Source organism: Xiphias gladius, chromosome 20 (genome assembly GCF_016859285.1).
Source record: "Xiphias gladius isolate SHS-SW01 ecotype Sanya breed wild chromosome 20, ASM1685928v1, whole genome shotgun sequence".
Classification (NCBI taxonomy): domain Eukaryota; kingdom Metazoa; phylum Chordata; class Actinopteri; order Istiophoriformes; family Xiphiidae; genus Xiphias; species Xiphias gladius.
The window spans coordinates 18,236,870-18,261,369 of record NC_053419.1 but is presented as its reverse complement, the minus strand read 5'-3'; the positions used below and the strand labels follow the sequence as shown (position 1 = coordinate 18,261,369).

The window sequence follows — 24,500 nt, the reverse complement described above, 5'->3', positions numbered from 1 at the left end:
ATGGTCAGTCAAATATGCCACTGCAGACACAAAATCAAGTTACTCACTTGTCGTCCGCCCATTATTAGTTAAGTAAGGTAACCTGCGGTTCTTTGGTTTTTCACGAATAAATATCGAAACCGATGCTACAGATGGCAATTGTAACATTATGTTAGATGTGAAAATTTTGATCATCCTCATGTTAGATGACCTAACGTTACTACCAAAAGATAAATAAACAAAAGAGTAATTTCTTATGAAAGCTAATGTTATAAACACTACACAAGAAGTTACATGTAGCTAATTACTGGTAGTACACCTAAAGTAACTTATTTCAGTAACATTATATATCTAAGGCACAACTTTAGTGGTTCTGTGTTGTTCCAGTTCATAGTCAGGGCCCATGCAGCAGTAACTAGCCACTGTTTTCGGATAAGTGTGCTAGCTGTAACGTACATCAATGGTTTTACATGCTAGCGCTAGCTTGCTAGCTATGGTTGATCATTTTACCTTCCGTTGATGTCAACGGGGAGCGTCACATCGTCCCCCACGACGGAATCCATAGTAGCAGTTCACTTATTTTATGTTCTCACCAGAATTATAAGACATTTTACCGACCAGACGCAGTGTAAACTTCGAAAAGCGGGACGGGATTCAAAATAGTCCAGGCTACCGCCATCATGATATGGTAAACGTCACCACTGTGCACGTTGGAAACTGGTGCTGCCTTCACGCTGTGTGGGGGATGTTTAAACCCGCTACTGATATCACGCAGTAGGTGCCTTGTAAAAGATGAATGTAACGATGTAACTTTACATCAACACAGGCTCCGTGCCATGATAATTTTAACACCCGTGTCGCAGTGTTCTCAGAAACAATGCTAAAACTTAAGATAATTGTTTACGGCACGGAAATTAATAATTTTCCAGCAGCAGGAAAGGCAGCATAACACTGGGTGGATACTGGGACAAAGCGATTGGCCAAAACAAACACTTAGGGGCGGTTCATAAAGGATCAAAAATAAGGACACTGTTTGACGAGGACTTCGCTCCTCCGGTTTCCAGCCGCGTAGTAATGATAGCGCCTCTGACAACATACTTTTAAGGGCAACAAAAGTTATGTGTTTTTATTTGTAGGGCCCCGTATCATCTTGACATATGAGGGTTGTCACGGTCAGGAAAATGAAACAAACCTGATCCAAAATTGGAAGTTTGCCATAAGTAGCCGGCGCAATTACTGTTCACAAGAGAGAAATCATAGATTGGGGCCAGTTTTTTTAAAGATGGAATGACTTAAACTGAGACGGCTGACTTGTGTGCGCCTGTCTCTCATCAAGATCTTGAGCGTATGCTTCCATATAATGTATATGTGTGTGTGTGGTGAGTAGGATGGCGGGTGTGTTTGCCTGGTGGCGGGGCATAATTAACACTTGCTTCGGTGAATGGGTCAATTATAACATTTGGTATAAAATAAAGTCTACAATAAAGACTAAAGTCTGGGCGTTTTTATCGCTAAATTCGGGAAAGGGCAGAAACGTCTCTAACTTCTTTGGTGTTAAGCGGTGGCTCAACCTGCACATGAGATCAATCCAGACAACAACAGCGACACCGTGTGGTGTAACTGTTCATTTCCGCGGGGCTGGAGTAAGTATTTTATTGTGAAGCGCGGAAGCGGTGTGATGTCTGACCTGATGGCAGATGCCGGCTGCCGTCAGGTCACCGCACATGTCACTTATTTTAGGTAATTTGATTCATTGCAAATTGTCTAGGGAATTTGCACCAATAATGTACAATATCAACTGAGGTAGATTATATATTATTAGGTCATTTTGTGGCCCTGTCATGGAGAGCCCTGTGTCAAAATCTACCTTAAAGAGCATTATCGCTATTGTTTGTCCTCACCGTTGTTCCTAATAGAGCTGTGTTTATTGATGCCTTTTTCAAGCATAAGAGTAATACTTGAGCTGCACTTAATGGAAACGTGGAGGCATGTACATGCAGGCGACAGGGTACACAACGTTAATCTGGCCATGGGCTCAAAACATACTCAGTCCCCCGCAAGGCAATCCTCTTAACTCCTCCTCTCCTTTACTGTTTTATATTGAAACATGAGCTTTGTGCTGGATCATGGAGATCGAGCCTTCTGTTGTGACTGCTATGAATCAAGTGGAGAGGGTGTTTGTCTGTCAACTGTCTGCAGTCTACCACAGTCCAGCAACACTAAAAAGATGTGTTTATTTAAATGTGAGTATATCATGGTTGTGTCGCAAAACCATTGGCCATCATCACAACTCTTTGCATTTGGTACCAATTTAAAGTATTTTATAATTATGTTGAAGGTATGCAACTGTCAATTGTGACCTTAGAAACCTACTAGGCTTGGTAATATCAAGTTAAGAGGTAAATCCCTGCATCTTTATTAATCTGCCTTCAAATTTGCTACTGCAAAATGTGTATTTTATGCATCAGGTATTTTATTTTATTTGTTTTGAGGTATTACAGCCCTCCAGATAGTTGAAAAATAATCATCTACACACAAATTGAAAGTATTTATTGAACAAATGGACACTGAACAATGAATAAAGAGAAGACAGATAAAGGATGTTGGCACCAGAAATGGTCTTGTTCAGAGTTTGATGACTTACTGTATTTGGCTGATATTTCCAAACAGGTTTTTAATTATAAAGGCAATAGAAAATCTTTGCTCCAAGTGATGTGTAAAAATGTGAGGTATTCTTATCTCGTTTTAATGTCTACAACAGATTTACAAAAAGAAGAAACAATTTTCACATATTTGCATAATTCCTTAAGACACAAGTTATAGTATAGCACAGAGTCCTGGTACAGTACATGGCTGATTATCATAGAGGAAAAACAACATAAAGGAAAATAACAAAAATTAAAAAAATAAAAGATAATTAACATTGCAATAAATTTGTTCTCTGGAGCCCCAAATTTACACATAAAAAAATCTATAAACTCCAAGACCAGTTGGGCAAACTGATATATAAAGATGTAAGAAAGAGTAGTATTGCTTCAACCAACAGAAATTTGCTCAGTCGGCAACCACGTTAACAACATTAAATAACATTAAATTAGCAAGAGGGGATCCACTGTATACATCAAGGTTTGCACAATTATACACACTTGTGTCAAGCTACAACAAAGAAACGTTTATTTAATTAAAACTATTTCCACTAGTTGTGTCTCTAAAAATATTACATACAGCTGTGGGGGGCTTTGTACAGAGAAAAAGAACTTCATTCTTAAAACAAACTTCAAACCCTGTGATTTATATGGATAAAAAAAGAAGAATCTTTTTTTAATTTTTATAGTTATCTCTAAAATATTTCCCCTCAGAATAAGCGTTTCTGTAAATTGCAGCATTGGAAAAAAAAACAGGTTTGAATAAACAACAGATGGTTGACTATTAGGGAACTATGTAGTTTTGGATGGGATATTACCATTATAGTGCATTATGGAAGCTATGGCAATATATAATATGGACTTTTTTATTCATCTAAGCAAGCATGCGCAAAAAACATCAGAATATAATAGCAAAGTGGTGTAATTACAGCACTATGGTTAGCACCTTAGATAATTTACTTAGCACCATGCATTAGAGAGGGTGGGATTAAAGTTGGGGGTCTTAGTTTGATTCCTCGACCCGCTCTCCTCTCGCCTGTGGCTCAGTTCTCCTCTAAGGATTGCCTGTATCTGTAGTCTGTCTTTTGTAAGTCAGGTAGAAGTAGAGACTCCTGGTCCCATGTGACGCTGAGTAAATAATAACATCTACCCTACTTTTTTTTTTTTTTTTTTTAATCTTTATGTAAGGAAATTGTAAGCCTGATTTCAAACTCCACAGTTCCAGGGAAATTGATAAAACACAATGGAAAACTAGAGTTCCATCCTCTTAGGCATATTTTTTCCTCTGACCTCTAATCTCCACAACCACATATTATATCCCTAATCATCAGTGGCATCCGGTTCAATAGTGTCTGATAATAATAATAGCAATAAGTATTTAATGCACTGACTCTCTCTATGTGGATGGTTTGTGTGCATTCGCTTGTGGGTTAAGATTTAATTTACTGAGAGCTGACGCGGTGCCGCTAGTTTTCCAACATTAGGGAGGGGAAACTGAAATCTCCAATTTGAAGCACTAGTGAATACAGATGTAATTTCTGCTCAATTTCAGCAAAAGAGCCTGCCTCTGGAAAAATTCACATGGGCAAGATCACAAGGAGATGAGCACCGAAGGCAAATAAAATGGCACCCCTGAAAAATCCTTCCATATAAATTTCAAATAGCAAATTATCTTCTCATTTTCTATTGCACTTGAAGATTATTTCTTTACATAAGATATACATGTATAAAAGTTAATAATAAGCATACTTATATATGTACATTTAACTGATTCCAATTACTTTAATTCTTCTCTTCTGACAGAATTGATTTCTTGTTATTTCCAAAAAAGTACACACAGTATACAGACTGTATACAGTTACAAAAATAAGTTATTACAATGTCCGCTGATTGACTTGGCCTTGGTCTCCCTTCACTCAGCAATGTTCCAGAGAGATTGTGTGGCATAGAGCCTTTTTTTTTTTTCCTCCAAGCAGGTATACATGTTGAGACCCTTCTTGAAGAGCTTGAAGAAGCTATTGCCACATTGAGAAGCTATTAGTGCAAGAACTCCCCTGCTCCTCCTCAGCTCTTCCTTGTCCCCCCAGCTCCCTGTGCTTCCTCCCTCTGTGTCTGCAGTCCAATGGGAGTTTGGCAGAGTGAAGCAGGATCTGTTTGGGGGGGAGGGGGGCTTGTTCTCGCTTGGGCAGTGTTTGGCCGTGGATTGGAGGAGACTGCTCCGATCTCCACGTCTGCGTGAAGGGGTCATCCAGGGTCGAGAATCCATCCCTCCATGCTCAGAGGACTTACACTGCACCCCTCACAGGAAGCATGCAGGACCTACTTCTAGGTGGTAATGTGAGCCAGGAGTAGTGTTCGGGAGGTTGTAGATTTCGACCACAGGGAGCAGGGTGGGGTCCAGGGAGTGGAACACAAAATGGGTCTGGTGCCAGTGACCATCTTTTATCTGAAACCCGGAGAGACAATACATTTGTTAGTCCGTGGCAATATTATAGTATAGTTTGGTATGTTACGAAAGTCTGAAAGTCAATCATGATACAAACTAAAAGGCATTAAACCGGGTGACAGAATCTGATTCCTACCCAGCAGGTGTCTTCTATGACTTCTGGCTCAAGCTCTCCTCCCACCTCAAACACCTCCCCATTCCAAGCCTTGAATCTCACAGACCCCTGGGCAGCCGGCTGATCCTCATCTGACCTCCAAACCGAGATGTTCAGGCAGTGGATGATGATGTGCTGCGCCGCCTCTGAGCTCAGCAGGTGCAGGAAGTTCATCTGGACACGACCAACACTGATTGTTGGCTGCTCAAACAGGCAGAACAGACACTGGTTAACAAGTTTGTTATGTGCTCATGTGTATAATATTTACCATTCTCTAAATGTTACAATCTTGTAGACTTTGCTGACTTCACTTGGGTTGTTTTTGTGTCTTCAATACCTTGGATACTGTTATTGGTTTCAGGCAAGTCTGTCCACCTCCAGTAAAGTTGCAGGAGACTTCTATTGTATCTGACAAACAGCCCAGGTTGGGGTCAATCCAATAAGTGCCTGAAAAATGCAAACACATTCGGGATCATTTTTCTACCTAAATATAAAATTACTCTACATCTCTGTCTCCAACACAACACTAACACGCCCTCACCATCGTTTAACCTCTGTTCACAGCTGTGCAGGTCCCTGCAGATGCGGGCGGGGTTGTCCCGAGTGCCCAGTGGGTTCTTCAGGCTCTGGATCAGGTTACTGAGGTAGTGGAGGGTCTTAAAGATCTCTGCTCCCTGGTCCAACATTGGCAGGTCCATCACTGGCTTATTCTGAAGGCCAGACAGAAAAAAAGACAAGTCTGTACAGTTTTCAGGAAATTAGAAGATGGATAAATACAGAAAAATATTGATGTCGTACCCCACTAACCTCAGTCCTGAGTGATGTGTGTGAATCCACAAATATAAGACCATCTTCTTTCTGCAGCAAAACAACAAAATCTTAAAATGTCTGATTTCATCAGTGACATTATATCCTCCTTGATAACAGATTACATTATATTTTGACTACTCCATGACTATTGCTTATTGAATAAAATGAAATCAGCAAAGATAACATGTCTTACAAATGATGGAGGGACAGCTGGGGGACCCTAAAGAGCAGAAAAAGAGTTATTCAGACAATGAATCATGCAATTCAAAAATGACATTATGTGTGTTTGACATTTTTTTAAACCTATAAAGGTGGAAGACTTACTGGAAGACCAGGGGGTCCACGAGGTCCAGGAGATCCCTAATGAAAAAGAAAAACATACATGCCGGATGAGCTAATATGTTGTCAATCAAGGGTCCACAGTTAAATATAAATGATTTGCAACAACAGAAAAGGACAGTGCTATGTAAACTTACCCTTGGTCCTTGCAATCCCTGCAGAGAGAGAAAAAACACATTTTCAGCCAGGATAATGCCATCAAATATTCTTTTCCCACAGTAGGCAAAGTAAAGTATAAAAAACGGAAAAGTGATTAACTGTGGTAAGAGGTCAAGAAGACTCACATTCTCTCCACGATTACCCTTCTCTCCTCTAGGACCCTGTAAAGAGATGCACACAGTCAGTAAGCTGAAGAACAATGGCAGAGAGAAATTTTAATATTTATATAATTTGATATCTATTTTAAATTATATTTATCTGTATTATACATACTGAGCTTCCACTGGGACCAATAATGCCCATAGGGCCAACTACTCCTCCTCTGCCCTGATGGAGAGAAACAGGAGAAAAAAGTATGAAATAGGGGTCTCACTGCATTTCGTCAACGTAATCTCGATCACTAGTCTACTTACCATTGCGCCCTGTGGCCCCTTTGGTCCCCGTATGCCCTTTAGCCCATAGTCTCCTGGAGGCCCCTAAAAAACAGCCATGATAAATATTTATGCACAGTCATCACACACTTTGTACATCTGTTTATAACTGTAATACTTGATGTCAGTTTATCAAAATGTCTTTTTGCAGACTACCCCATATCTCTAACTGTATCTACAGCTCATCACTGAACATCTGACGGCACTGTTTCCATGTTGAAGACAATGTTTCCAGCTGTCCTAACAAACTTTGGCTGGGTTCTGTTTGTGTAGTGATTTCAATAAAATACAATAGATCTTTATTGCCACACGACCAAAACGCAGATGCAGGATTGATTCATGTGTCACATTGCAATTATGTAAATCATAAAACTGTTCTTATAACTGTTGATTGTGGGACTGTTCCAGAGGGGATTATAAGGAACAGATCACGGGCAGGAAGTGAGCAGAAATTATACTGGCTCGCTTGAAAGTGAGCAATTAAGATCTGGTGATGGGAGATATTACTCTGTAATCTGGAAAGACTAGAGGATATACAGAGTAACTTTCAATATTTCTTCACTGGATAGTGAGGAGATATTAGCTAAGATTAGCACAGATTAGCTAATGTTAGTGTCTTTGAGCTATGTGTGAAATGAGATATGTAGCAATGTAAAGGTGAGGCAGACTTTACGCATAGAATACTCACAGATGTGTAGGCAAACATGTAATTATTATTACACCATGACAAGCTCAGCTTAGCCAGGGACAGGTGTTGCAATGTCCAGACCTGAATCCTAAAACAAGCCATATTTGTAGAGTTTCCCCACTTATGGACTGAACCACCTTCTGGAAAGAGGCCTAAGGTTTAACTACTAAGGCAGAAGTTGTGAAGCAAACTGTTTATAAATTAAATAACTGTTTCTGAAATCGTTATCTTTATCTTTAATCTGTATCTTTAGAAACACCAACCTGATTTAAGTGGCTCATTTAAAGTTTAGTTATCCCCCAAACTGACAGCTAAATAGTTTCTGTCGAATATTTTTTTACCTGTCTACATGACATACGTGTAACTATTTACCCAGATATGCATTCATTCCTATCAGTACAATTTGTTTGTGTGTATGTCTGATGTACAGTGAGTGGACCATATTTAAACAAATTTGTGTGGCCACAGCAAATGAGCTGAATTCTACTTTTTAAATGATGAACAGGAGGGTGACTAATGACCCATGTGAGCATTATATTTTAACAGCTACATGCATTTATTTATTTATTTTTTTGAGCACAAAGATTGTGGAGGATGCGCTGCTGTTTGGTGCTGAACATACCCTTGGTCCAAAGACTCCCAGAATTCCTGGAAAACCTGGCTCCCCTGTATCACCCTAAACAAAAATTTAGCCAAGATTCAAAAACACATCATCTTCAAAAAAGAAACTTACACATCACATCTTTCATATAGCATATTTGTAAGTCATTGCCGGAAGTATATATGTTCAAGTGGAGGTATGTGTGGCTGCTCACAGGTTGTCCTTTAGGTCCTTGGTCTCCCTGTGCCCCTGGCAGCCCCATTCCACCTCTAAAGCCTCTTTTGCCTGGAGGTCCACTCTGGCCTCGAAGACCCTGCTCACCCTGGATGGACGAATAAATGATCAAATGACTGAGTGAGGATCACTCATGGGCAGGTAATTATTGCTGCATTCATCTGATAAGGAAATAAGTCATACCAATACTTCCCTTGCATGGCAGCAAATGATATATAACATTTCAACTGTTCTACTTTTTAGTCATTGTTAACCTTAATGAGCCATACAGAATTCTACAATTCCCATTCACCTTTGGTCCGATGGCCCCCTGATCCCCTGGGAGTCCTGGAACGCCAGTTTTACCACGTGAGCCAGCTTTGCCAGGAAGACCAGCCTCCCCATCATCACCATGCTCTCCCTACATACATAGAGAGAAGAGAAGATGAAGAAGAATCTTCCCTTAAACAAACAATAAACAGATTTATTGTCCTGATAGTAGTGACAAAATTGCAGAACTAGCCTGCCCAACTGTCCATTCATCACATTGGTCCAGAGCAGGACATCTCAATATCTGCCATGAAATTCACTTATTACTGTACATTCATGCTCTCCAGAGGATCAGACCTTCTCATTTCAGACACTCTTTAAGCTTTGTTCTAGTACTACTCTTAGGTGAAAAAGTAATCTATTAACAAAATACATCTCATCATTTAATAGAAAGCCATGATATTTTCTGATTACATTCATGATTCCAGGTGGATAAACCATTTAATGACCCCGTAGACTTTCCTCTAGCACCAACCTAAAGACAAACAAGGCATATTTTTGTACCCCATACAGGTAAGTCTCTAAACAACAGCAAATTTATCAAGTTATTTGTTCTGTCTGACACACATTCATTGTGTAGTATACTGAATATTTAAGCCTCTAGGGTGTGTTAGCAGGACTATAAACTGTTGTTTGAATAGCATAAATAAGGTAGATTAACAACTGCTTATTAAGATTTCTTCGTTTATCTCACCAGCATGCCTTTACTGCCATCCTTCCCTGGGAATCCATCCACTCCGGGGACACCCTCCTGCCCCTCTCGACCAACCACACCTCTGGGACCAGGAGGACCACCCCCACCCTGAGGAGAAAAGAGGCCTTATCAGAAATCTACGCCGAGCATGGCAGTCTTCTTCATCTTTCTTTAAACAAGTAAACCTGCACAAACAATTTTCCCCTCTCTAAGTTAATCTATTTTGACTTTTGTTTATGCATCTTTCCAAGTATCCAGGGATACAAACTTTTAGAGTTTGTGAAAAAGATCTGTCTTTTGTAATGAAATACTGTAAGTCATTGTAGCAGGTGGAGATGTATGGAGAATTGTTGACTTACCTCTGTTCCTCTGGTTCCTTTTTGTCCTGTGTGACCCTTTTTGCCTTTCTGACCCTTAATGAAGACAAAAAAATGTGTTCAAGATAAAATTGATTATTATTGTCCCATACCATTGTTTGTCAGTGCCATTAACCTACAGTAACATTTTACCAAGTGGAGAAATTTCTGGCTTTCAAAACTCACTTGCATGCTGCCCAATGAAGGAAGAAAATACTAACAAGTGACTAGCATGGTATTTACAGTAGTTTTCAAGCCAAAAATAACAAATGAGATCGCAGTACTTCTGTATTATTACATCATATTCAGACTGATTAATGACCTCTTCACTGGATGAATGTTTCTGTTGGATCTTCGCTTTAAGAGCTAAATTTATCACTTTGTCAGAGCCCTGCTAGTGTTGTTGAAAAATAATCTTTTACCTGGGTTATTTACTCATTACAGATTCAACTTACATCCTATAAAAGCGTTAACACACTATTTATTAAAGGCTGAACAACTGGAACAGCTGAGGGTTTGCTGAAGCTAATCCAACACAGCTGATAAATAGGACTGCGTATCAAACTATGACTCTTCAAACATTTGCACAGAAGCACCAACACCTTCTACCACACAAAAAATGTTCTTCTTTTGACTTCCTTACTAGATCTCCTTTGGCCCCTTTGTGTCCTTGTTGCCCGCGAGGTCCAGGCTGTCCCTGAAATGACCAGTTATGTTAATAAAAGCATGTAAAGACAACCTGTCTGATCATGCCTGCTGGTTGTTTATGTAGACTTATTGACAGAACTGTGTATGGAAATCACAAGTTTTGACACTCACAGGTTGTCCAAGAGCTCCAGGTCTGCCTCTCTCTCCATCCACGCCAATTTGACCCTAAGAATGAGTAACAGAATATTGACTCATAAACCCCAAAACTGTCATTAATTTTAAGGTTATCTGGAGTGGTGGGACTTACTTTGTACCCCGGATCTCCTGGTTCCCCTCTCTCTCCTCTGTCACCTGGAAGACCCTGATAAAACATGAAATATATGAGTAAAGTTCGAATTATTTGATTTCTGCAGCCATATACCAGACAAACAGTAGAAGGACGGAGAAAAGTAAGTCAGGTGTGACTTACTATGTAGCCCGGAGGACCAGGAGGACCCTCTATTTTTCCATCATCCCCTTGCTCACCCTGCGGATGAAAATCAGAACAGTGAAATATTTAGATGTTTTATATAAGTCACACATCCCTAATATGTCAGTACACCGTTTCTTGCTTTTGAAACATCTCCTTTGTGTATGCTTTGTCTTTAGATGCACTCACATGGCTGATTATGATGTGTTATATCAAAAGTCACACAATCTCCCTATTCGTGTAAAAATCACTTGACGCTGCATTTGTGTAAAATAGAAGCAATTGTGTATTTAAAGCATAATGCCTTTAATGAAGATACTGAGGTATCAGATCAACCAAAAAAAGGTTGCTCATGCTTGTTTAATAAACATTTGCTGTTTCTGGTATGTTTCAGCTAATCTGTGGCCGGTCCAGACTGTATAAAGGTACGGTATCTGGCTTCTGCTGGGATCTGACTTAAGGAAGAATGAGGAAGAATAATAATATATATAATATTACACATAAAGGGAACGAGGTGTACCTTTTCACCTTTTGGTCCTGGAGGCCCCATGGGGCCCTGTGGTCCCTGATGACCCTGCAAAGACAGATACAAGAAATTGTTATGTAAAATGACCACACCAAATGCAAATAACCATAATAGGCTTGTTCAATGTTTAATGTCCATACACATCCAGACACTTATGATACGGTAATCTTACTTCATAACCTGAAAGACCAGGTTCTCCCTGTTGACCCATTCGACCAGGAGCTCCCTGAAGAGAGCAAATGTTGTGCCTTTAGTCACACTGTGTGTAATTTAAAACATTAAATGGTGTTTTAACTTATCATGTGAAGTGCTTGTGATTTCAAAAGTGATTGATAAATATCTCTATCATTACGGTTCCACTTTACCACATGTCCGATTGTTCCTCTGGACCCCTTCGGTCCAACAAAACCTGGTGGTCCTGTCTTCCCCACTGGCCCAGTCTCCCCAAGGTGACCTTGATGACCTTTGGCACCCTAAACATACGCGAAGAATAAATTACAGAACAGCTGACCACACCGCATTTCTGTGTCACTGTTTGTGAATATTTGGGGTTAAGGAAGGATTAAACTCTCTTAATACCTTTGACCCTGGTTTGCCTCTTTCCCCAATTTTGCCAGGTTTCCCTTCTGGACCCTAGAGAGAGAAAACAAAAAAGAAACAGCTTAGGGTGAGATTTGAGAATCTCTGAAAGTAAGTTTGCAAAACTTGTGTGTGTGTGTGTGTGTGTGTGTGTGTGTGTGTGTGTGTGTGTGTCTGTGTGTGTGTTAATTTTAGCATAACGACAGGTGACTTACTCTGACACCATTGAGTCCAGGACTTCCAGGTGGGCCCTCCTTTCCCTTTAGTCCAATTTCACCTTTTTCTCCTTTGTCGCCCTCCTGACCCATGTCACCTTTTTCACCCTGAGAATATACAAATAGAACACGACTATTTAATAGTCTATACCTAAAAGATGTAAATAGCAAGTTAAAGTTGTTCTGACTGTGTTTTGGAGTTTCCTGCCTCCATATCTCAATACTACAACATTAAGGATATTTTGGGAAAACATCTCACCTTGGTTCCATCAGGACCGGCAGGACCAGCTTCTCCCTCCAGGCCTGGCTCTCCCTGTAAACATTCACACACACACACACACACACACACACACACATATTTACACAAGATATCAAAATAAACAGCCCCACCTTGTTAAGAATGCATAATATTTAATCATTTAATGCTGATAAACATACTCGCTGTCCTATCAGTCCCTGCTCTCCGATGTTCCCAGCAGGTCCAATGGCTCCCTGACACACACAGACAGATATTAAACTTTGATGTAAAATTATATCTTACATATAAAAAAAAACCTTTTCTAGATAAAAACTGCAGCAATGTATTGTCTCACCTTCTCCCCTGGCTCGCCTGGCAGTCCTGGCTCCCCCACCTTACCTGGAGGACCCTTATTAATAAGTAGACATTGGAGAGAGGAAAATGTTGAATGATTTTGGACAAAATTAAGGGCTAATGACTCTTTAGCATTGGATATGAACAATATGTCGGGGCCAAGTCCTATTACGTGCTTTCATGAGAAGGGAGAGAGAGAGACAGAGAAAGAGGACACCTTTGTAATATTGGGTAATTAGTTTAATTGGACAGATTACTTCAATTAGAGAGTGAACAATACATGTCACATATTTAATCATTTTATCATTCGTCTCTTTAAAATACCCTTTGTGTGTGTGCATGGATGAACAACAGTGACCTTATGCATGTGGAATATGCATACAGTACATAGGCCTGAGCATGTGTGTGACTGTGCGTGTGTGTGTGTGTGTGTGTGTGTGTGTGTGTTTGCAAAGTCTCTCACCTTTTGACCTATTTCTCCTAACAGTCCCACAGTGCCTGGTGGCCCAGGTGGTCCCTATAGATGACAACACAAATTCTTGAATGATTACAAAAGTTACAAACCAACTAGGGATGTTTCACTAATAAACATCAGATGTGATTTAATATGTACAAAAAACAGGAAATCTCTGGCTAATGTTGATTGTGGATGAGCCAACAGCAGATAAATGGGTAAACCATCTGTACACAGTTTTGACTTTCAATGTAATGTGTTACTTATTATGCTTCAAAAATATTTGATGCATTACCATGAATGCCTCTTAATCTCAGCGCATGTGAATAATGGTTACTCCCCGGTTGACTTGAATCCAGTCCAAACAATAGCAATAACATAACCAAAGTCACCAGTCTGATCTTTAATTCATACTGCTGGTTACGAGCTAACAGCAGGGCTCAGAACTGAGAGCAGCTGTGCAGCACAAGAGATGAGACAATGGAGAATGACTGGGAAGATGATTTTTACAATATATATATATAACAGGGGATTCATATGGGAAACTCCACTTTCCCATATGAATTTAATCAAATCTTTGTTTACTGTTAACCACAGTGTGGCCTGCCTAAATGCAAACTAAGTCTTCAACCAACTGTTAAAGCACAAAACTGTGCAGATGAAAAAACAAACTTTATAGCTTGCAGTGAACATTACCATGGAATTGTATATTGCTCATTAAAATGCTAATTACACCACTGTGAACCAAAATACATTTGAAATTCCGTCTTTTGAATAATATTTGTCTTTACTATTGTAGGTATAAACAGTCTGCTGTCTGTATACTACATTAGATATTAGGCCAGCGATCCATGTTTTATTTAACAGGAAACAGGAGAATATTAGCCAATGATTCATTCAAACCAATGAAAACAAAAAGGAAATGGGTCCCTGTTCTAATATTCATGGACTAAATTCTCCATGCATGCAAACTCACATTTTCTTTCCCTCTATTTTTGCTCTGCCTCTCTCACTTCCCATAAAATAAAACAACAAGAAAAACCACAAGAAGGCAAATCTTTTACAGTAAAGGTTTTATCCATTATGGTAATAATCACATCTGTTTTCCCTGCAAGTTCAGCAGTTTAGCACTTCTATAAATAAAACGCTTCTTTTTTTTTAAATTTATGTCCCTGCATGCTTGCAGTCCACTCTTCTGTCATTTCAGGACAGATGTTTGAAGGATGAGACAACTCTCTGGCTGCTCCGGAGGAAACATTTAATACAGACAAACATAATTTTAATATGCTCTAAGATATGTCTTAAAAACTACTTCCTGGCTATGATATTTTGGAGCTAACAGGGCTGGGCAAAGAGAACCAGGCTGCTGTTTGTTGCCGAAGAGAATCTAATAAAACTAGTAAGCAGGGCTATAGAGAAGGGGAAGGAAAAGTTTTCATGATGGAGGGATAAGTGAGAGTGAGAATACTGCAAAAGACATGACCTCAAGGGAGAAAAGAGAATGAGAGAGAGAGGGGGTCAGAGACAGAGCTAGGGATATTAAGATACGTAAGGGGGAAGATTAGCAAACAGGAGAGAAAAATATGAAAGGATGGAGACGGATGGAGGATCATACCGGTTCGCCTGCTATTCCCTTGTCCCCTGGAGGTCCTGATGGTCCTTGGATACCCTGGAGACAGAAGGGTCAGGGAGTTCAGAATACATGTACATGCCCACACATCATCTCACGTTCACAGAACACTGCATACATGCGTAGTTTTTATGAAGTTTTCCCCCTTTCACTGTCATACTATGAGCGGCAGAACATAGCTAATTGTACAGTACGGATTGTTTGCAAAAAGCACGTCTAAAATAATACTTTGCTTTTGCCATTTTTGACATATGCAGGACTGATGTCAGATATAGTACATGTGAGGCCTTAGTAGATGCCAACATGCATTACAAGTAAACAATACAACACAATTATAAGTAATGTAGATACGGTATACTGTATGCAGAATATAATGCTTGTTGTTTTTGGGTCCATAAGTACATCTAGGTCTCTTCAGTAGTATATGTATATTATTTTAATGTATGAGCGAACTCACAGGAAAACCTTTAGGCCCGGTCTCCCCTGCCTCTCCCATCTTCCCCTGCAGGGACACAAAAAAAAAAGAAGGATACATAAACCAGAATAAATTAGATCAGGGTTCATTAGCACAAAATCTGTGCTCACAACATCAAAATTACAGAGGCTTCCCGTGCCCAGTTTCAGACACATTCTGCATCTAAAGACATGGTATTTGTGTAATAATAGTACATGAGCACGATATCTGATTATTGTACAACACAAAACAAAGAGGGGGCAAAGAGTTGAGGCTGAGTGCACAATAAAATTTAACTTGATTTTCGCTGAGCAATGGAAATTGCGCTTGTTTGATAAGACACTTTTTGTTTATACAATCCTTTTACTTGCTTTACTTCATTCCATCTCTCTCATGTCTTTCTATTAGATTTACAAACCTTTCTTTGAATAAAGATTGGTATCGTTTTCAGTGATGGTGATGGCCAAATAATTTTCAGAGGTAGAGTTTAATTGCACGCTGAGTAAATATCTCAACAGTGTGGCATCTTTAATGCATGTAAATCCAAGGACAGATCTCTCCCCCAAAGCAATATGTTGTTTCTGACCATGGGTCTCCACTCTGCTGGTATCATGTAGGCCTTCTAAATCATGGGGATGCTTTGCCTTTCCCGAGGAAGATAATCACCAAAAATATATGAGATGACGGAATGGAAAAGTAGAAAAGTACCCCAGTGCTTTACCTGTGGTCCAGGGAAACCTATTTTTCCTGGAGGACCATCAAGACCCTGCGGAGAAAGGGAAGGATGAGAGATAGCTGTGTGTTGAGATAGGTCAGTTTAGCGGATGGAGAAGATGTGCAGCTTGCTGTTTTTGTTGCGCGATCCATTTTCCTTCTTAAGAATCTACTGCGAATGCAGGAGAGAATATTTTTACACTATTTTTATGCTATTTTATGGTCAATACTCTTGTGTCTGCACAGTTTGATTTCATGAATATTTCTAGTTTTAGATATCAACAAGGAAGTTCCAATGGATGTGCACAATGAAGTCAGATTTTTTTTACCTTCTTGCCCTCTAACCCCATCTCTCCTGTAGGACCGTCGGGCCCTCTCGCTCCCTGAAACACATGACAGTTGTCACTTCACCAACAGAGGTCACTGTAACACAGCCAGACATCCAAAACATACTGTAAATAAACATCTCTGTATAGTATAACACCAACAGTGCCCATATGTCAGAGGCAATGTGAGGGTTAATGTGCCTGTAAACTACATTTTTCGGGGTAAACAAGGAAGTATGTTATGTATGAGTGTGTGCAAAAGTGAATGTGTGTGTGTGTGTGTGTGTGCGTGCGTGCGTGCGTGCGTGTGTGTGTGTGTGTGTGTGAGTGTGTGTGTGTGTGTGTGCATAGAGGGGCAGTGTCGAAATAGCTACAGGGTCTCTACATGGCAATGAAAGCTACTGGTCTGATGACTTGCATTACCTAAATGCTAGAATCAGGGCACAAGGTCTGGGTGCACACAGATACATACTCTTCACACTTAAACACAAACTGTCAGAACCGTCTGACTGTTTAGATTACATGGGTGCAACTGTCAAACATGATCAATCTAAAGTGCTTAAATGCCTGCTAGTCCAGTGAGCAGTGATAATAAATGGGAGCAAGGCAGTGTACCAATACAGTCCATCTGCTCTGCACCTGCACCCAGATAAGTTTCTCATCTACTGTGTGGAAATGCTGGCTCACTGACACAGAGAAGATCCTCAATAGCTGATCATTAATTAAACTCTATGGTTCGATCATAGCCAACAGTGATTATAAATAACAAGAAGTAAAAAGTAACAATTTCTTAAAGGAGAAAGCAAATATAAATTGACACAGCCACACAGGCAGCCTTGCTGTAAGAGAGGTTGATGACTGGGCACAGTGGGAGTTTGGCCCGTGGAGAACGCCGCTAGCTGAGGTGCTATAAGCCTATTATACATAGAGCTGGATGAGCAGCGCTCATTAAAATTCCTGTCTGGGGTACCTGCTACCCACTGGTTACGTTTACATAGCCTGATTAGCCAATGTGTTAGGGAAAGTATTTCACCCTGTCAAGCCGCAGAAAAACACTCAAATATCATGCTTCAAAGTTAATTAATTACACTGGGTTACATTCATTTTGTAACATAACACACTGAACCTTTTCAGACAAAGACAGAAAGGAAAACCAGGACCTTTAATTCAAAACAATCAAAACAGGGGCTCAATAATAACCATCAACTGCTGAGAGGGAGGAATGATGAGATTAATATGCTCTTCAATATGGAAAACATTAGCTGAGGATTTGCAGGTCAGACGTCATGAGGAGTCATTATTTACAAAGCATGATCAGACAGACTGGTGGTTCCTCATGGTTGAAATCCACAAGTTTGAGTCCACGGGTTTAAGTATGACTTACAAATAAAAATAACACACAGACACAGAAAAACAGAGACAACAAGTGGTACTAGCTTCCTAGCTGGCCTGATGCCAACATGCAGTTTTATCTCTCGGCTTGATTCCAAAGTAGTCTAGTTCCATGTTTCTGGGAGTGAAGCCAGTTTTTACATGTCTGTGCCCTGTGCCTCAAGCCAAGTAGCTAACATCTAAAAGACATGTGGTGTTAAAACCTGTGTAAATGTTCTTCGTTTTATCACAGTCTCATTTCACTCTAAGATGTATTATTTGGGAAGGCCAAGTACATGTAGAGTTGAAATCACCTCATGGATGACACAGTCTTTAATACGGAGCGCTTAAAAAACTGCTCCTTTCATTTCGTTTTATCAAAACAGATCCGAGAAGAGTTGAATTGAGACCAAATGGACTTTGTTGTCAGTCAGAACAGAAGAAGCCTTTTGGATGTGAGGTGAAACATCTCCAGGTATCTAACAACCCAGTCCAGTTGCTGCCGATTCAACTCTTCTTGGATAACCGTGACCTGGATGACTGAGAATTTTCACAGATATCAAAAGAGATGGTAAATTGCCTGTCTTAACCTAGACTTCATGGTGTTTTGGTGTTGACCGACAATTCAGTACGTCTTAAATGGAATCAATTTTATTCCGTCTTTATGTACTACATTAAACAATGACAAACTGTGTTTGTTTAGGGTCCGATGAGTGTGTGTCTTACACAATTATGTCAATGAGAGAACCACCAGTACCTTCTGGCTTGCTACACTCAGGTTTCTAAGCTTGGACTACCTAAAAAAAAGTCATGAGGCAGCAGACAGATTTACTGGCAGTGGAAAATGCTGACATTAGTGTTATATGAAAACCCATCTTGAGACATGAGAGTGTGTCCAGGTCAACCACAGCGAGGCGCATCTCCAATGGACGCCTCAGATAAAGAAGCTCTGTGCTATTTCATCCCACTTTCCAGCTGGCTCAGTGGACCATAGCGCTAAGACATCCTTTAAAAAACCATTGAAAAAGGTTGGCAACATGATCTGCACTCCACAAGAAAGCAAATCAAGGACAGAGGGAATTACACCACCAGCAACATCAATTTTACTGCATCATGCATCACTGCCATAGTTACAGCCATCATCATTAATGTCATCATCCATTATTGTCAGTAGTTATTGCCATTAAATTCCCTTTGAATCCACTTTAATTCCCTCTCTGAACTGTGAATTCAAGAATTTATTTGCTGTATATTGTTCCAGAGACCAAATTGAAATATGAACAGCATTACTTATCTGGTCTAAAATTTCTGTTGGTGGTATTTAGCCAGCTAAAATTCCAACTGTTAATCCCCTTGTTTCCATCTTTAACAAAATACACTGAAGTTATATACAGTCCCACTTTTAGTAAGACTTCAAATCTGTAATTTGACAAATCTTAGTTGATTATTGGCATCTGTATCTACAGTATATGAATTTTCTTTTTTTGAATGTTCACGTCATTTTGCTTTTACGATGATAGACTTCTTTCCCACACCAAACTGTTTAACAGGCTTTAAGAGGAACTAATAACACTGATTACTCCAATCACTTTAGGAGTGCCAGTGAGCCACCTAAATGGAACACAACAATGATAATGTTATTAGGTATACCTGTGATTCACAACTCAAAGTGTCCGGAATAGGGTCTATTTATCACATTGCCGCTGCAACCGCAACATACACTGATGTACAGTACGGTTGTAGTCTCTTTTGGTGAAATGCTGATTTGAAACACCTTTCTTTTGGAAGATTTCAGAAATGAAATATCTAAATCAGGCATTTAATAATGTGAAAAATTCCACCATTTTCTCATAGTCCGTTTAGCACATTTAGAAAAATATAAATCTCAGCTGTATTTCAATGTCTCATTCTATCCAGGTTACAGCCCTAAAAACCGCTGTTGTGGTTTTTTTTGAATGATTTTTTATGAGTTTGGAACCCTCTGCAAACCCAGGATGATTGAAATTTGAAAAAAAAAGCTGATACGAGCCTTTATTAATCCTCCCACAAATCCTGTTTCCCCTGTTCACTAAATTTATCTACAACGCAGCTTCCAGAATAGGCACAGAAGCCAGGTCACATTTTCCACAACAAATGTCATGTAGTTGGATTGATGATGGCTCTTTCTTATAAGTAGTAGGTATTATTCTATTTATATAAAAAATGAGTTGTTTGTTTTATATCACTCAAGCTCTTCCAGCAGTTATAATGAGCACTGACCTCTGAAAAGGATGAAACAGACTCATTCTTTGACTCTGAACCCGAGAATGTGTTATGCAAGCTCTCATGTCCTTTAAACACACATGACATCAGTTCAGAGGCAGTTCCATATCACTTCATTATGTTCACCCACTCAAGTTTTTCCGACGGCTCAACAACAGCACAACGCATGGCTCCTATATACTCACATCATACATAAACATGAGTGAGTGTGAGCATACACAAAAAGAGAAAACTGATGTGTATCTACACCCTTTTGCCAAGTTTATGATCTGTTTCTCAACCTATGATACACTGACAGCAGAACACCAGTAAACACCTTAGCTGCAAAAACAACAGGTTTGAAACGTACCCGCAAGCCTTTGGGTCCTCTGGTACCGATTGGCCCAGTTGTTCCAGGGGGGCCCTGACGAACAAAAGAAAAAGGGGGATAAAGAGGAAAAGAGAGGGGGGAAGGAAAAAGAGGAGAGATAAAACAAAGGTTTACACTGACAGTGCACAGAGCCCCGAGCTGGTTGACCCTGGGGGGCAGCCTGACCTCGGGAGCACACTATGGGGTTTGTTGTTAGATCTGTCACTCACACCAATTAAAGGGCCTGCTCTGGAATCCTGCCCTGCTGCACCCCAGAGCCCCATATTTATGTTTGTTTTGGTGGCTCAGTGGCCCCCACTTTCAACCAATGGCAAGGACACAGCAAGGGGAAATGAGGGGGATGGCAGGGGCAGCTTCTAATTGGTTATAGGTGTTGGGCTTTTGACTGACAGGAGGGTAATGCAGGTTCAGCAGGAGGCTGCCAGCTCTCATTATGCTCAGAGAAAGCTTTGCTGCAGACGGTGCATACTACTATCATGTGCTCAAAGAGGACACCGACTACCACACTAAAATAGGCCTTTTGTAATCGGACGGCTACTCAAAGTTGCTGATCCCGGCTGGGAAAATGTCATTTTTTTTGTAGCCTTTTAGATATTGTGACCTATCATTCTCTCACAGCCAGACTTGCTACTATAAGCCCTGGACAAAACCCTAGACGGAGTCACCGTGGTTGAAGACCGTACAGCTCATCCATTATACAGTATCACCCACAACTAAGATTGAGTGAAAAGAAGAAAGAATGGGGACTTACTGGTCTTCCTGGTGGTCCTGTAGGCCCAGTCTCCCCTGGTGTCCCTGGGTGACCCTATTATATGTACACAGACACAAACATAGACACAGGACATAGATTACAACTGACACAAGACAGCGTATCATACATATGATTAACTCCAATACACAATGAGATAAGATTTGGGAACCATGACGACATTAAGTATTTTTTGTTGCAACACACCACAAAACTACACTACTGAAGAACTTACATTAATGTGATATCAGTGGAGGCAGAGCTTTTTACAAAGTTTTCAAAAAGTGACTTAAAGAATCTCAAAATTTAAATTCTGAATTCTGCATACATACAAGTTTGAATTTGTTTGATGTAATACATTGGATTTGATTCACAAACACATGGACGCCTGCTAAAATAAGTACAAATATACATCTGCAGAAATGCTCTGTGCACCGGAAAGCACATTTAATGTTGCAATATGAGACAATGGGGAGAAGAGAAAAACAGACCGCCCGAGGAGATGATTTTATATCTGAAAACATACTGCTTTTTGGCTGCTTTTTTCTCCTTTAATGGGCATTATTTGTTTGTCCAGGCCATTTGTAAAAGCCAAACTATATAATGGGGAGTATCTGAAGGCAGACTACTAAAATCAGCTGAGTGCAATAAAATTTAATCAATATGCAAACCTACAGTAAAGCACAGTAGGCAGCTCTGATCGCCTTCATCCAAAGGAACAAATCGTAAATGCCTGGAATATGAGCTCTCTGTTAGTAGCTATAGATGTCTACTGGTCAGCTCCCTTCAGTTTGCATGATGCAGTCTTTTCCAGAGGGTCTGTTTCTGTTTTGCAGCTGAGAGCGTGGGCCAACAGAGAACTTCCTTATAAGTGTGTGAGTGTGTGGTTAAGTCCTCAGAGAAATCCAGCTGGCTGTCCTCCAGCGGGAAACTTCTCTCCGTTTCAGCATGAATGATGATTAAATTCTTACCCACTGCAGACAGTCATATACATTAGGCAGTCCATATCAGATAAAGACTCTACGTGACAGAGAAGCTACTTGCTCTTTCTGAAAGAGCCGGGTAAGTGTGTGACGGGGCTGCCGTATGAAAATCAGGTCCCATATTGATGGATGTCTGAAAAAGGAACATCGTTCTTTTTTTTCCTTTCTTCATACCTTTGAGAAAATCCCAGTACCAGTGGTGTCTAAGCGTGAGGGGTAAGCGCTTCCTGTGGCCATTAAAAACTGTCCAGGAGGTAAATCATTGAAAGTAACCCATTTAAACGGTTTCATCCTTTGTTTAAACCAATGTTTATGACTTTTTCTAGCTAAAGGGCTCCTGCCAAGTACCAAACCAGTGCTTAGAAAACATGGTCCGAAGTCATCCTCTCTTCTGATGTGTTTCTTTCCCCTTTTGGCATATTCTTGAGAAATTTACGTAATACCACACATCGGTATATTCCCATGGGAATAACACACAAAGTTTAGTTTAAGATGGCCATTTTTTAAAAAGATTTTCTTAATGACACTGCATCCAGAAAATGTCGTCAAGCTCATATTTCAGAATTCTCAAATTGTATTCTTCATCAAACTGAAATCTCTCAGTGCTATTTTCCTCATTATATCTTACCGTTGATCCCTTTTCTCCAGGTGGTCCGGGAAGGCCCATCTCCCCTCGATCCCCCTGACAAAACAAGATTCAGTCTTCAGTGTCACCTTGTTAGTACTTGGGACAACCTTGAAATGAATTTACAAGAATGGAACAAGGTTTTATACCTTCTCTCCTGCCAGTCCTGCCTCTCCCACAGGTCCAATGAAACCCACCAAGCCCTGAAATACAGAAACCCAATGTTGGACGGACGAATGGATGGATACAGTATTTGCATACATGGATTGGAGAAAGTGCAATTATTCCATACAGGAAGTGGCAATGTCAGGATTTCTTACTCTTTCTCCCATGGATCCAACTTTTCCTGTGACACCAGGTTCCCCCTACAGAGACAAATATATTACTGGTCACTTGTTTACAAAAATTAATTCCATCTTTCTTATATTTTGAGAAAAATAGGAAAAAATCATGTGTGAGTTTTGGCTTCATTCACCTTAACTCCTTCTGGCCCAACCTTCCCAGGAAATCCTTTTCTGCCCGTTCTACCCTGAAACAGGACACAGCATATAATGATGAATAATGAAAAACAAAGTCACTCGCTAGTTAATGCATCATTAACAGACGTCACAAATTCTCGATGAATATAAAGGATCTGTGTCCTACGAAATGACAGAAGAGAGAGCTGGGAAGTAGTCTGCAGCTGTTGCAGCTTACTCTACATGCCACTAAAATATGTAATGGCGTGTACAGGTAATGCTGACAGTACATTTTGGCTGGCTGTGAAAGTATACGACTGTAATGTCCCTCTTGTACAGACATTAATTCCCGGGGTTAGGAGGGGGACTAAGAGCTTTTTTTTTACCAGCAATAACTCGAGTTCAGAAATGTCTAAGCCAAACTCCTAAAGACTGAATGACTCAATAATTCCAGAGTTTTACCCCAGAAAAGTTGGCAGCTTTCATAAGACAGCACAGGCTAACACTGTATTTCACTCAGAAGCACACAGTAAAAGTAGATTTTTGTAGTAACATGAGAATTAATATCAGCTGTCCAGGATTTGTGACTTCTTATCACCTGATTAGGATTTACGTCAGTGACTGACCACATTAACCAGGGCAAGAGGGAAATACTTCAAGAGAGAACCGAAATTGCCCCAAGAGAGAAGAGTGAAGAGCAACTGAGTAGGTGCGGGAGATGGTAAGAAAGGAAGACTGAAGTAAAGAGAGGGTGTCATTCTGAGCAGAGCACTGAAAAAGCTTAAGACAGCTGGCTGAGGAGGTGTGCGAGGTGGAGGAAGAGGCGGACCTGTGGCACTTGGCCAGAGATCAATCACAGCTCCTCAAGGAGTCATACACTGCCTCCCCTCAGATGGAGAAGAGAGGGGTCAGAGAATAAGACAGGCGAGTGGGTGGGAGGTGGGGGGGGGGGGGGTCACAGTGAAAGAAAGTTCAGGATGGCTTGCAGTAATAAGGAGGAATAACTAAAAGATAAACTGATAAAGACAAATCCTGGATAGAGAAAAAAATAAAATCAATAAAGCATATGAGAAATAAAGCCAAGTAATCTATTTCTGCAAAGCCCATTAACAACCTCTAGCACTTTATTGCAGCTGCAAATCTTACCACCTATAAACATGGTGATGGCAGTTATCACCCTCTGGTGGCCAAGAAAAGGGATTGCAAGTAGTCCTTTCTTGTGAAAGTGCAA

The 24,500-nt window shown here is 40.3% G+C and overlaps 2 protein-coding genes across 13 annotated transcripts in view; both read right to left on the bottom strand.

Moving 5' to 3' along the window:
- The window catches only part of cdk5rap2 (CDK5 regulatory subunit associated protein 2), a 34,425-nt gene extending 33,752 nt beyond the window's left edge, over positions 1-673 (bottom strand). For all 12 annotated transcript variants that reach the window (XM_040157113.1, XM_040157125.1, XM_040157114.1 and 9 more), the window contains exon 1: positions 490-673. In XM_040157113.1, the coding sequence (XP_040013047.1) occupies positions 490-542 (53 nt within the window). In that variant the 5' untranslated portion in view covers positions 543-673. The remainder of the gene's footprint in view (positions 1-489) is intronic.
- Positions 674-2,556: 1,883 nt separating this feature from the next.
- col27a1a (collagen, type XXVII, alpha 1a) overlaps positions 2,557-24,500 on the bottom strand; it is a 70,186-nt gene continuing 48,242 nt past the window's right edge. The window contains exons 23-61 of the mRNA XM_040158162.1: positions 23,287-23,340; positions 23,132-23,176; positions 22,961-23,014; positions 22,815-22,868; positions 21,207-21,260; positions 20,435-20,488; positions 16,456-16,509; positions 16,134-16,178; positions 15,416-15,460; positions 14,944-14,997; positions 13,338-13,391; positions 12,876-12,929; positions 12,721-12,774; positions 12,542-12,595; positions 12,283-12,390; positions 12,068-12,121; positions 11,854-11,961; positions 11,661-11,714; positions 11,483-11,536; positions 10,963-11,019; positions 10,801-10,854; positions 10,665-10,718; positions 10,489-10,542; positions 9,849-9,902; positions 9,490-9,597; positions 8,779-8,886; positions 8,467-8,574; positions 8,274-8,327; positions 6,946-7,008; positions 6,806-6,859; positions 6,658-6,693; positions 6,511-6,528; positions 6,359-6,394; positions 6,228-6,254; positions 6,032-6,082; positions 5,766-5,934; positions 5,562-5,671; positions 5,207-5,425; positions 2,557-5,070 (exon numbers count right to left, since the gene is read on the bottom strand). Coding sequence (XP_040014096.1) covers positions 4,924-5,070; positions 5,207-5,425; positions 5,562-5,671; positions 5,766-5,934; positions 6,032-6,082; positions 6,228-6,254; positions 6,359-6,394; positions 6,511-6,528; positions 6,658-6,693; positions 6,806-6,859; positions 6,946-7,008; positions 8,274-8,327; positions 8,467-8,574; positions 8,779-8,886; positions 9,490-9,597; positions 9,849-9,902; positions 10,489-10,542; positions 10,665-10,718; positions 10,801-10,854; positions 10,963-11,019; positions 11,483-11,536; positions 11,661-11,714; positions 11,854-11,961; positions 12,068-12,121; positions 12,283-12,390; positions 12,542-12,595; positions 12,721-12,774; positions 12,876-12,929; positions 13,338-13,391; positions 14,944-14,997; positions 15,416-15,460; positions 16,134-16,178; positions 16,456-16,509; positions 20,435-20,488; positions 21,207-21,260; positions 22,815-22,868; positions 22,961-23,014; positions 23,132-23,176; positions 23,287-23,340 — 2,688 coding nt within the window. The 3' untranslated portion in view covers positions 2,557-4,923. The remainder of the gene's footprint in view (positions 5,071-5,206; positions 5,426-5,561; positions 5,672-5,765; positions 5,935-6,031; positions 6,083-6,227; positions 6,255-6,358; positions 6,395-6,510; positions 6,529-6,657; positions 6,694-6,805; positions 6,860-6,945; positions 7,009-8,273; positions 8,328-8,466; positions 8,575-8,778; positions 8,887-9,489; positions 9,598-9,848; positions 9,903-10,488; positions 10,543-10,664; positions 10,719-10,800; positions 10,855-10,962; positions 11,020-11,482; positions 11,537-11,660; positions 11,715-11,853; positions 11,962-12,067; positions 12,122-12,282; positions 12,391-12,541; positions 12,596-12,720; positions 12,775-12,875; positions 12,930-13,337; positions 13,392-14,943; positions 14,998-15,415; positions 15,461-16,133; positions 16,179-16,455; positions 16,510-20,434; positions 20,489-21,206; positions 21,261-22,814; positions 22,869-22,960; positions 23,015-23,131; positions 23,177-23,286; positions 23,341-24,500) is intronic.